The 11345-nt window shown below is 47.3% G+C and overlaps 1 protein-coding gene across 3 annotated transcripts; it reads right to left on the bottom strand.

Moving 5' to 3' along the window:
* Positions 1–236: 236 nt before the first annotated feature.
* Positions 237–10795, bottom strand: zbtb22b (zinc finger and BTB domain containing 22b). 3 transcript variants are annotated; one of them, XM_061664205.1, is made up of 7 exons: positions 10656–10795; positions 8092–8351; positions 7610–7913; positions 5397–5722; positions 4964–5272; positions 4478–4663; positions 237–3665 (listed from the first exon to the last, which is right to left on the bottom strand). In XM_061664205.1, the coding sequence occupies exons 2-7, from the start codon at positions 8296–8298 to the stop codon at positions 3036–3038; spliced, it is 1962 nt and encodes a 653-aa protein (XP_061520189.1). In that variant the 5' UTR covers positions 8299–8351; positions 10656–10795; the 3' UTR covers positions 237–3035. The 3 variants fall into 3 exon arrangements, with proteins under 3 accessions (XP_061520189.1, XP_061520191.1, XP_061520190.1); XM_061664207.1 differs by having other exon boundaries at positions 8092–8298; XM_061664206.1 differs by lacking the exon at positions 10656–10795 and adding an exon at positions 8476–8490.
* Positions 10796–11345: the final 550 nt, after the last annotated feature.

The following is an 11345-nucleotide window of genomic DNA, read 5'->3' as shown; positions in this document are numbered from 1 at the left end:
GTCAAGTTCATTTCTTGCGTCTCGTGCGTGGGTGTGTTGTCAAGGTGGTTACGTACGTGGCGTTTCTCAGGTGTGTACTAAAGTGAAGCAACGTGCTTCAGGTTTGATGGCCACATATTCATGCGTGTTACAGCTGCATTTTACAATACTATTTATTCATGTGCTTGGTCCTACTCAGTTATTGTCAATTATATACAAAATGGCCTGTGGTACAATCTCACTGAGAGCGAGTGTAATACATCTTACATCTTTATTAGCTATAGAAAAGACCTTGCTGTTTGAAGATGGCCGCTGTACGTACAGTATGCACACACACAACTAACTCTTACTAATATGCTTTTGTTTGCTTTGTTTGTTGGTTTTTTCAAATAAAAGTGTGCTTCTCAAAGACTTGACTCATTGCTTGCCAGTTGATCTATCAGGACGTGCGCTTTTCGCAGTGTCCGGGCCAGAGCGCCCCCTGTAGGGCAGAGGCCGGATTTGAACTCGCAACCTCAGAACCGTGAGGCAGATTTTCTAACCAGTCGCACACTGTGCCGCACATAAAATATGTAAAAGCTCATTTTAATAACAAAATAGTTCATGCTCAGTTTTTTGCTTAGTATTTAATTTGATTATAAGCAATTGACCAATTTAATCCAAGAATTAAATGTGCAGTTAGAATGTTTTTTCTTTCCTAATGACATTCAGTTTATTAGTTACAATAAATCAACCAAGTAATGTTACCTGTATCAAAATATATATCAATGAATAACATTTTAATTAACCTAAAAAATGCCTATGTTAATGCAACAAATAGTTTATTTATAACAAAACTAATTCTAATTACACTAATTATTTAATTCCATGAATAAATACAAAATAAATAAAATGGAATAAATAAATTTTTATCGACCAAATTAAGAAAAAAAGAAAACAAAATTTGACAGGGCTGCTAACAAAAAGTGCCCAGCTCCCAGTATTGCACCTCTTTTTTTATGTCGCCAGGCAGATTAACGTCCGACCCCGAAGGTCGCACATTCGGTAAAAGTCCGACAAAGGTCAGAGAAGATGTCAATTAAAAAACGTGAGCAAGCTGTCAGGAGAACACGACGGCCCGACGCCGGCGACTCGCAGACGGACGCAACGTCGCCCGCTCGCGCTGCCACGTGAAAAAGCTTTTCTTCATTTTGTCCAATCAAAAACCTGGAAAAACATCAGCCAACTTGATCACCCTTATTCCGAAATTTACATTATAGTTATTTCTTTTAGTATTATTCTGACGTGTACATTATTTAAAATCATTTATTTTATGTGCATTATACCTAATATCATTTGGACATGTACATAATGTTTAAAATCACTTAACTCCTACATGTACATTGTTTGAAAGCATTCATTTAGATGTAATTATGTTAAAATTATTCTTGAATGTACAATCCCTATTCCAATGAAGTCGGGACATTGTGTTAAACATAAATAAAAACAGAATACAATGATTTGCAAATCATGTTCAACCTATATTCAATTGAATACACTACAAAGACAAGATATTTCATGTTCAAACTGATAAACTTGATTGTTTTGAGCAAATAATCATTAACTTCGAATTTTATGGCTGCAGCAGGTTCCAAAAAAGCTGGGACAGGTGGAAAAAAAAAAAGTGAGAAAGTTGAGGAATGCTCATCAAACAGCTGTTTGGAACATCCCGCAGGTGCACAGGCTCATTGGGAACAGGTGGGCGCCGCGATTGGGTAGAAAAGGAGCTTCCCTGAATTGTGGACGTCGTGTCCTCCTAGCCAAAGAGGAAAAGAACCATCCGGACTGTTATGGACGCAAAGCGTCAAATACGACAACGGAGACCCCGGACTGTTGAACGGCTGAAGCTGTACATCGAGCAAGAATGGGAAAGAATTCCACCCACAACGCTTCAACAATGAGTGTCCTCAGTTCCCAAACGTTGATTGAATGTTGTTCAAAGAAAAGGTGACGTAAAACAGTGGTAAACACGAGCCTGTCCCAGCTCTTTTGGAACGTGTTGCAGCCAGAAAATTCAAAGCTCATGATTATTTGCTAAAAACTATCAAGTTGATCAGTTTGAACATGAAATATCTTGTCTTTGTCGTGTATTCAATTCAATATAGGTTGACCATGATTTGTAAATCATTGTATTCTGTTTTTATTTATGTTTAACACAACGTCCCAACTTCATTGGAATTGGGGTTGTACATGAACTGTGATGGGCGAGTGATTTTTCAGATAAGGACATTTGTGCGCAAACGAAAGAACTAAAAAAATCTCCGTGTTGGCGTGGACGTGACCTGCATTGGGTAGCCCGGTTTCCCTGCGGCCTCGAATGAAGAAGACATGAAGGTCAAAGGTGACTGGCGGGCGTGAAAGAGCGCCCCCGTGAGTAGGAGCGTGGCAACATGTGACAGCACCCACCATTAGGTGGCGCTGTGATATGCTTTCTCTTCGTAGACCTTCAGGTTTTGTCTACTAGTGTCCCAGTTGTAACAGCTGCTAGTGGTTTTTAGCCATTGTTAGCGGTCACGAGAGCTCGTTAGCGGTTAGCTATCATTATCGGTCACCCACGGTTGTTAGTGGTTATTAGCTACCGTTAGTGGTTGTTCACGGTCACTAGCTGTCATTATCAATAACTAGCCCTCGTTAGCCATTGCTAGTGATTGTTAGCACTCACTAGCTTTCGTTAGCCGTCGTTAGCTGTTGTTAGCAGTCACTAACTGCCATTATCAGTCATTATAGGTCGTTAGTTGTCTTTAATGGCTGCTAATTGTCATTAGCGGTCACTACCAGTCGCTAACAGTCACTAGTGGTTGTTAGCTGTTATTAGCGGTTGTAAGCTGTCACTTGCGACCGTTAGCGGTCCTTAGTGGTCGCTATCATTAGCGGTCACTGCCAGTTGTTAGCAGTCTCTAGAGGTTGTTAGCTGTCGCTAGTGGTCACTTGTGGCCATTAGCTGTCGTTATCAAAGGTTAGCAGTCACTAGCGGTCAAAAGCATTCACTCACGGTCGTCTGCAGTCACTAACCGGTGTTAGCTGTCGTTAGTGAGATCAGAGCAGATGCCGTGTTCTAACGGCAGGCTGCCAAACATTCCCGCCGCTTGAAGCGCCGCCACGCCGCTGACCGACGGCGCGCCTGTAGATGCGTGGTGGAGGCGCGTGGAGGCCGCGGACGCTGCGCCTCCCCGCAGACCTCCCTCGCCCGGCGGGAGGAGGAAGTGAGTGCCGGGAAGGACATCGGCGCCGTCTTGGCCGCCCCCTGCTCGACGTTCGCAGTGCGATCGGTGCCTCATGAAGCTGTCTCGCCACATGAACTTGCGGCCGCAGCCGGCGCAGCGATACGGCTTGAGGCCTGTGTGCGTCTTCATGTGCTCGGTCAGGTGATGCTTCATCTTGAACTTCTTGGCGCACACGGGGCAATGAAAGGGTCTCAGGTCCAGGTGCATGTTGACGTGGCGGTCCCTCATGCTCTTGTGCGTGAATGTCTTCCCGCAGTGGCACATAAACACTTTGCCGGAACCGCCGCCGACCCCGCCTTCGCCTCCCGGGACCGCGGGGCCATGCTCTGTTCTTTTCAAAGCGCCACCGCCGATTACTCCGCTCAGAGGAGGCGGCGCGGCGTCCATCGAGAACGTTTGTCCGTAGACCAGGATCTGGTTGCCCTGTGGAAGGGGACATTGATATCTGTTACAGTAGCAAAATAGCGACTAGCCAAAAAACATAACATTTTATTGGCTCGCTTAAACTGTAAACATACCACTAATCATCATCGCAAAACACTTCAATATCATTTCCAAGTTAATCATCCATCCATCCATTTTCTGAGCACGAGCCAATTCACTCCTCACGCGGGTCGCGGGCGTGCCGGAGCCTATCCCAGCTGTCATCGGGCAGGAGGCGGGGTACGCCCTGAACGGGTTGCCAGCCCATCGCAGGGCACATAGAAACAAACAACCATTGGCACTCACATTCACACCTACGGGTAACTTAGAGTCTCCAATTAATGCATGTTTTTGGGATGTGGGAGGAAACCGGAGTGCCCGGAGAAAAGCCACGCGGGCACGGGGAGAACATGCAAACTCCACACAGGCGGGGACGGGGGATTGGACCCCGGTCCTCAGAACTGTGAGGCAGACGCTCTAACCGCTGTTTCGCCATTAATCATTCATTAAGTCGTAAAAATAAATGAATCTTTTTGGAAGACTATTTACTAAATCCTGCGATTGGCTGGCAAGCAGTTGAGGGCGTACCCCGCCCCGTGCCCGATGATAGCCGGGATAGGCTGCAGCACGCCCGCGACCCGCGTGAGGAGAAGCGCGACAGAAAATGGATGGATGGATATTTAGTAAATCCATCTGCCAAACTGCTTGATGTGAAGTGAGTCGAGTCAAGCTTCTCGTATCCCGAGTTCGCGACTCGCGTCGTGAAAAACTCGCAAGTCAGCACACTCGTGTCCTAAGGCACAATGACTCACCTGCATGTCCAGAGGGAAGAGCTGGGCACGGGTCGGGACCGGACCCGGCAGCCCCGACGCGGCTCCGGCGGCGCCCTGGCTCGGAATCGGACCCGCCGCCGTGTCCTGGATTTGCTGAGCTAAGGCCGCGTCCAGCAGGCCGCCGTCCAACTTGAGGAAGTCCTCAGAAGACTGGCAGTAGTCCATCTGGACGCACGGAGGCAGACGTCATGTCCACAATGTCGCTTTTCAGGTTTTCGTGAAACAATTTAATTCTGACTGTGCTGCAAATATTTCAGACTCTCGTGTCACTAAATGAGGCGATCAAAATATGAGAAGCACAGCTGAATCAATCTTCCTTGTTGAAATGAACTGAAATGCCGTCACAGTACAGCGGAGCCCTGCACAATCGAGGAATTTTGGAACCTAACCCTTGTTATTTGCAGAAAATCCCACCTGTTCATCTTTGTTTTTTTTTTCATGACTTTCAACTTGAGTGCGGCTGACCTGCGCGTCGGCTTCTCCTCGCCCCGCGGCCTCCGCCGACAGCGTCCGCACGTGCGAGATGGCAAATTCGCCGCCGTCCCTCCCCCGGCCGGACGCCGTCGCCCTCTCGTCGAGCTCGTCGTCGTCGTCCTCCTCTTCCTCCTCCTCCTCCTCCTCCTCTTCCTCCGCCCCGCCGCCTTCCTCGCCCGACACCACGATGAGGTCGTGGTCCTCGGCCCGCTCGGCTTTGACCACCACCCACTGCTTGCGGGGCGCGACGCCGGGCTGGACGTAGGCGGGGCGCCTGCGCGGGGACGCGTCCTCGCCGTCCTTTGCGGGACAGATGGACGGTGAGTGAAGGTCTGTGCTGTTTTTGCTTTTCTATGGCTAAACGTTAAGTGGGCGGACAAAATACAGAAGCGCCGAGAATGTGCACGCTGCGGGAGGGAATCACCTGATATGAGGAAACACCAAAGCTGTCACTGACGCCGACTTCCTCCTCTGACGCTGAGTTGGTTTTCTTCCTCCTTCCTCCTCCTCCTCCTCTCCTCTTTTGTTGGAGCTGGTGCTCCTCCTCCTCTTCCTCATCCTCCCCCCCCCCCTCTTCTATCATGAAGGCCTCCTCTCCGGACGGCGCGCAGTAGCCGGGCGCGTCGCCGGCCGCTCCGCCCCCGCCCGCCGAGGCCGCGGCCGCTCCGGGGCTGAAGTAGTTCGTGCTGCTGGGAGACTGGCTCTCGCCGGCCGACGGCCGGCTGGCTCGCGGGGGCTCCTGCGGGGTTCCTACACATACATGTGACATTTCAAAAATTCCATACTTTTGCCCAAGCCCCGGCAAACTCACGAACCCACGTTACATAAACAACTCTATTCAGTAGTTACATTTTTCAACACAAACGAGCCACCTTCGCTCATCAATAGTATTCGCTTGCGTACTTGGCCTAAATAACACGCTGGCACAAACCGACGGTTTACCTTACCCAATGGCAAACAAATATGCGCACTAGTACGTAACACAAGTGGTATTAAGTTATTAAACGCACGCTATGGTATATACAGTACACAGAATAAGAAATGTTAGGGAATATAGGCAAATTGGAACTACAATGAGACGACACTGGCACAGAGGATCATAAAACACCAACGCCGTGCATCTAGCACGGACACAATCATGCACCTTCAAATGAGGCTCATCGAAACAACATGCTAACTAACACCGACGGCAACGCAGTTCTGTTTGGATTGCTCGGGCCTAAACACAAAAACAAACGCAATGAGTAGTAGATAACGGAGGATAGGTTTGTCAATGCCAAACCGCAAATATGCAGGGGTTCACTGTATTACCGACAGTGTTGCCGGTTACCTTGAAAAACTAACTTAGTTACTTTACTGATGACTTGACCGTAAAAGTAACTTAGTCACTTTACCGAGTATTTGATTTCAGAAGTAACTAAGTTAGATTACAAGTAACATTTTCAGTGACTTTCAGCAGCTGCCAAGTGGCAGGAATATCACTTATCTGCAGTACAAAAAGATCATTAACTTAACCGTACCTATTACCTGGTAATATACGCCACACAAGTTACAGAATGAGGTCATCAACATGCACCAATAACTGAAATATTAGTGTAGTTGCAGCCACATTAGATGAGCTACTTAGTGCAGACTTGTCATGCCAAATAAAGTACCCAACAATGTAAACAAGCACACCATTCTCAAATGCACTTCTCTAAAGACTCCTGATAGACAGACAGACGGACAGTAACAACTCTGCACATTGACTGAGTTCTGTGGCGTCCAATTGTGCGGGGGTCCATGAAGGCAACCACGCGTTATATACATGCACGCACGCACGCGCACGCACGCACGCACGCACGTACACACACGCACGCACGCACGCACGCACGCACACGCACACACACACACACACACACACACACACTTGCTCCCACTATCGTAATTTGGATGTGAAGAGCGAGAAAACCTTTTTTTTTTATTCCCGGTGACAAGATTACGCAACTGTTTAACGTCAGCGGTGCAGCGCGTTAAACCGGCTCACGAGCAGTCCAGACTCCAGACGGAGGGGAAAGCTTTCACTTTTCATTGTAAATATTATTGAAGTATTGTAAGTTCCTCAGCGAGTCAGTCCTTACCTCCGTGACGATTTCTGACAGCGCACTTGGGTATGAATCATTAACCCACAATACATTGCGCTCTGAACACGCCATTAAAACTCCAATAATAAGTACAATAATAATAATACAAATAAGTAACGGAAATAAAAAAGTGACAACAATCAAATACACTTTTTACTAAGGAAAAAAACAAAAACATGCATTTCTTTGCATTTTCGAAATGTTCTGCTCCTTCCCTGTGGATTGTGCGATAAACAACGTTGTCCCAGTCTTTTTCCTGAATATTTCAGAAAATAAGCGGTCTGCGTATTCCATAAAATGCATTTGGGCAAATGGGCTGCTGTTCCTTCAAGTCACTAGCCACAAATTAGTGCTTGTTAAGAGACATTGTTGTCGCATAAGTAACTAATAATGCTTTGACGAAGTAACTGGAATCAAATAACTTTTTTCCGGGTACAGTAAGGCGTTACAGTGCCCCTTCCTCAAAACGGCGGCCTTTTTTAAATCCAAATTCAAAAAAAATCAAATTGCATACTTGCATAGGAACTTTGCTCCTGGGACCCCGCCGGCCGAGCCCGATCCCGAGCGAGACCGCCGCCGCCGTTAGCCGAGCCGCCGCCGCCAGCGCCTCCCCCCGCAGCTCTGCCCTCCTTGAGGAGCTCGGTGCATTTGTCCACGATGTGCCACATCTGCAGGACGCTGCCCACCGTCAGGTAGTTGACGATGTCCTCGCGCAGCATCCTTAGCTGGCCCGTGTAGGCGCAGCGCAGCACGCTCTCGAACGCCAGCGGATCCATCACGGCCGGGATGGACACGCTGGACATGTTCTTCAGCAGGACCTTCAGACCACAAGACGACAACCCGCTTCACGTCTTTGTATTACAGCTAGGCGACTATCCGTCTATTCAATATCTGTAATCGCTTGCCCTCATTGGGCTGGCAGGAGAAATGAAGACTGGCTTTGGGCGAGAAACAGGGAAGGGAAATCTGACCTTTTGTGAAAGACGCCGTTCTCACCTGGTCGTGGAAGTACGGCGAGGAGGCGGCCAGGACGCAGCGGTGGGCCTTGAACACGTGACCTTGGACATGGATGGCGAGGTCACACAGGCGACCGTCCTCCCTCTGCCGGTTCAGGCCGTCCAGCACCGAGGCCCGGGCGCTCGGGAAGCACACCTGCACCACCGAGTCGCCGCTGCTGCCCACCTCCGCCGAAGCCGACTGCATCTGAGGCGATCGGCGCCGCGTTATTATGCAGCAACGTGACAAGGGGCCGACACCTTGGTGGAATTTCCGGAAAAACATGGAATGAGCACCTCGAACGCCTCTAAAAATCCCCCACAAGACCAAATTCACAAACATATACACAAAAAAATGGATTCTTGCGGTACATCACCAATTCACCTGTTTTCTCATGGATCGTATTTCATAGGGATGTCATGATCTCTATAACACGATAATTATCGTGGGAAAGCTCACAGTATTGCAAGAAGGGTGACGGGACAAGGTGGGGCAAAGAGGCCAAAGCAGGAAAAGCCAAGAACCTCTCTCCTTCTTGCTCTTCTTCTTCTCAATAGCCTTTAGTAGTTTCTGTCCGTTTTCCCACCGGTTTTTGTGAACTTCAAATCGCTTCAAATCATATATTACCGTGCACTTCCATCCCCGTCCAGCCGATGTTTACATTCATATACTCTCCCTCCAAAACAGTATTATTGCTGAGCAATAATGTATGCTCACAATAACTCAAGTGTCCATTGGGCAATTGGCTGTTCAATGATTTTAAAGTATTTACCATATTGTCATATTTGTATATTCATCACATTAGATATTGGATACTGGCTGCTAACAGTGATTTCTTTGCGTGAGTCCAAAAATTCAAGTGAAGTCATAAACGCAAGAGCACTCTTAAAGGCGTAGGAATCCTTTCCTGCGCTTAGTGATATTGTAGGATGACTGATTTGTTTTCATTTGAGATGTGGACACTTCATTTGGAGAGAGAGAGAAGTATGTCAGATATCTGTATTTGTATGGAGTGCACCTATTTCAATATTTCATTTTTGGGACGGCTGTCATGTCTCGACGGGGGGCTACGCTGTAATGGGGAGTCGGAATCATTATTCTCTCTCCGTGTGATGTTCTTTCACCCACGACTTTCGACTTGAGATAAAGACTCACTGGCATGCCACTAAAGAGCGCCGCTGTTACAATACGCTTAAATAATTCGACGGGGGGGGGCGGCGGTGGCGGCTGCGCGGTGGCGGCCCCCGGGTCAGCGTTCGCCAGGACGGAGGCCGGCGCGAACAGCAAGGCGCCTCTCGCCCGATCGATTGCGACGCGACGCTCGGAGCGGCTGCGGCGTAGCGTCGGAGGGACGCGGGGAGCAGAGTTGTTTCTGCATCCTCCCGACGTTACCTTTGGGTCACGTGCTCCAGTCAGCCAATCAGTGTATTTTTTTGTGACATACCCACATGGGTTACGCCTCCGATTGGCTGCGTTTATACTCTTAATGAGTATAGTTTTTAGGGCGAGTGACGGGTCGACTTGGAGAACCTCTCCCTTGGAATTTCGGCTCGTACGAGCTCATTGGTGGATATTTTGAACTGGAACTTGTCAGTCAATGGAAGAAGCGCTCCTTCCCCTAGTAGCAGATGAAACGAAAGCGTCAAGGAGCTGTTGAGAAGCAATTAAGCTCAACTGTTTTACTCTAATTTGTTTTTTGACCAGATTTTCTATCACCGTCTTCACACAAAAACATTTTCCCACACTTCTCGGGAGCCCATTTTTTTTTTTTTTTTTTCTACATTCTTGTTGTGCTTTTTCTCATGTTGGAGTGGCCATTCCAACCAGACTTTGCATTTTGACAGACTGTCATGATTGAGAAATTTCGTCACGATGCTACATTACATCCCAAAAAAACAATTGTGTCTTTGGTCAGCTATCTATGCCAGCGACATATAGTGACAGGCAGAGCGATTAAGTGCTCTTCCACCAGATGACACACTGAAAAAAATATTCCTTTCCATTTACTTCAGTCGACATCAGTGGCACGTGATTGAAATGTGTTACGCTAACATATATAATTTGATTATTTTCTAGAAAAAGGGGGGGGAAATGACACCAGTTTACTGCCTTTTAATCATGTGCAACCGAAGACGACTTTTTCCCCCCAGTGTATAAGGTACGATGAAACCTGTGTATCCACCTGTTGGGATTCATACAACACAATAATAGCTTTGGGTTCAACTCAACAAGCCCAGATTTCGCATTCAGAAAGTTTGAGAACACATTGAGACCAGATCATTTATATTTTCAGTATATCATTTTAGTGACATTTTTGTTTGGTGGAGAGTTTTCCTAATGTAATATATGTGCATTGATTAAAATTAGCTGTCACCAAGGTGATCTTACCAAATAATCATATATATATATATATATATATTTGTGTGTGTGTGTATTTGAATCAAATCTCCTTCCACCCGTACAGATGTGCCGTTAGCATGCTAGCAGGTTAGCTCCCGTAGCCGCTGGCTTCACACACACACACACAAAAAATAACACACGACGACCCAGCCGCCATCACCGACCTCCTCGCTTTTTCTAGCCCGAAAAGAGCACCGCGCGCCGGGTCGCGACCGTCGCGCCAGTCGGTCCCGCCGGTTGTTCCAGGCCCGGAAGTTTGGGAAGCATTTCTGGAAGACGTTCGTCTTCTCCTTTTTTTCCGCAGGTGGTGACACGGCGCCTTTAAGAGGAGCCAGACGTACGTAGAAGGAACCTTTAGCTTAGGGTAGTAAGGCGACTTTACCGCCATATTGGATGTGTCAAAGTATACAGCCTGCCTATGTGTGTAACGAGAATAGTGTTTCTATATACTCTCAGTCATAGGTGTTGTGACATTTGCCTACTGTCCATCCAAGGCCTCCGTAGGCTATCTGACGCCGTGCTGACGTAAGCAGGAAAACAATGTTAATGTTGTTAATAATTTAAGAATTATCCTTGTGAAAGTTCATACCCACAAATCCAATTTTAGTCGTATTTTTTTAGAATGAAACCAAACAATACATGAGTCCCATATTTAACGCCCCCATCACCCAAAAAGCAGTTAAAACTATTTTTAAAATGCTTTAAAAATAGTATAATGTAATCAATGTTGTTGATTACACTTTTCATTGGAGGTTGGAATTGATTTATTCGACCGATAAATTGATGATCAATGACAAAACATGCATAATTGCGTGCACCACTTGGCTGCGACCAGCAGAGGCGCCGGTGACACG

This window comes from Phycodurus eques, chromosome 20, assembly GCF_024500275.1.
Source record: "Phycodurus eques isolate BA_2022a chromosome 20, UOR_Pequ_1.1, whole genome shotgun sequence".
In the NCBI taxonomy this organism is placed as follows: domain Eukaryota; kingdom Metazoa; phylum Chordata; class Actinopteri; order Syngnathiformes; family Syngnathidae; genus Phycodurus; species Phycodurus eques.
Note: the sequence above shows the minus strand (reverse complement) of the source record. Positions and strands in the feature narration are given on the sequence as shown.

Excerpts from the sequence above, each read along its gene's own strand:
- zbtb22b (XM_061664205.1), bottom strand. The coding sequence starts at position 8,298 with ATGCAGTCGGCTTCGGCGGAGGTGGGCAGCAGCGGCGACTCGGTGGTG. Across the intron at positions 4,664-4,963 it reads GAGGAGAAGCCGACGCGCAG|ATGGACTACTGCCAGTCTTC; the intron begins GTCAGCCGCACT and ends CCGTGCGTCCAG. Across the intron at positions 3,666-4,477 it reads TCTTCCCTCTGGACATGCAG|GGCAACCAGATCCTGGTCTA; the intron begins GTGAGTCATTGT and ends CCCCTTCCACAG.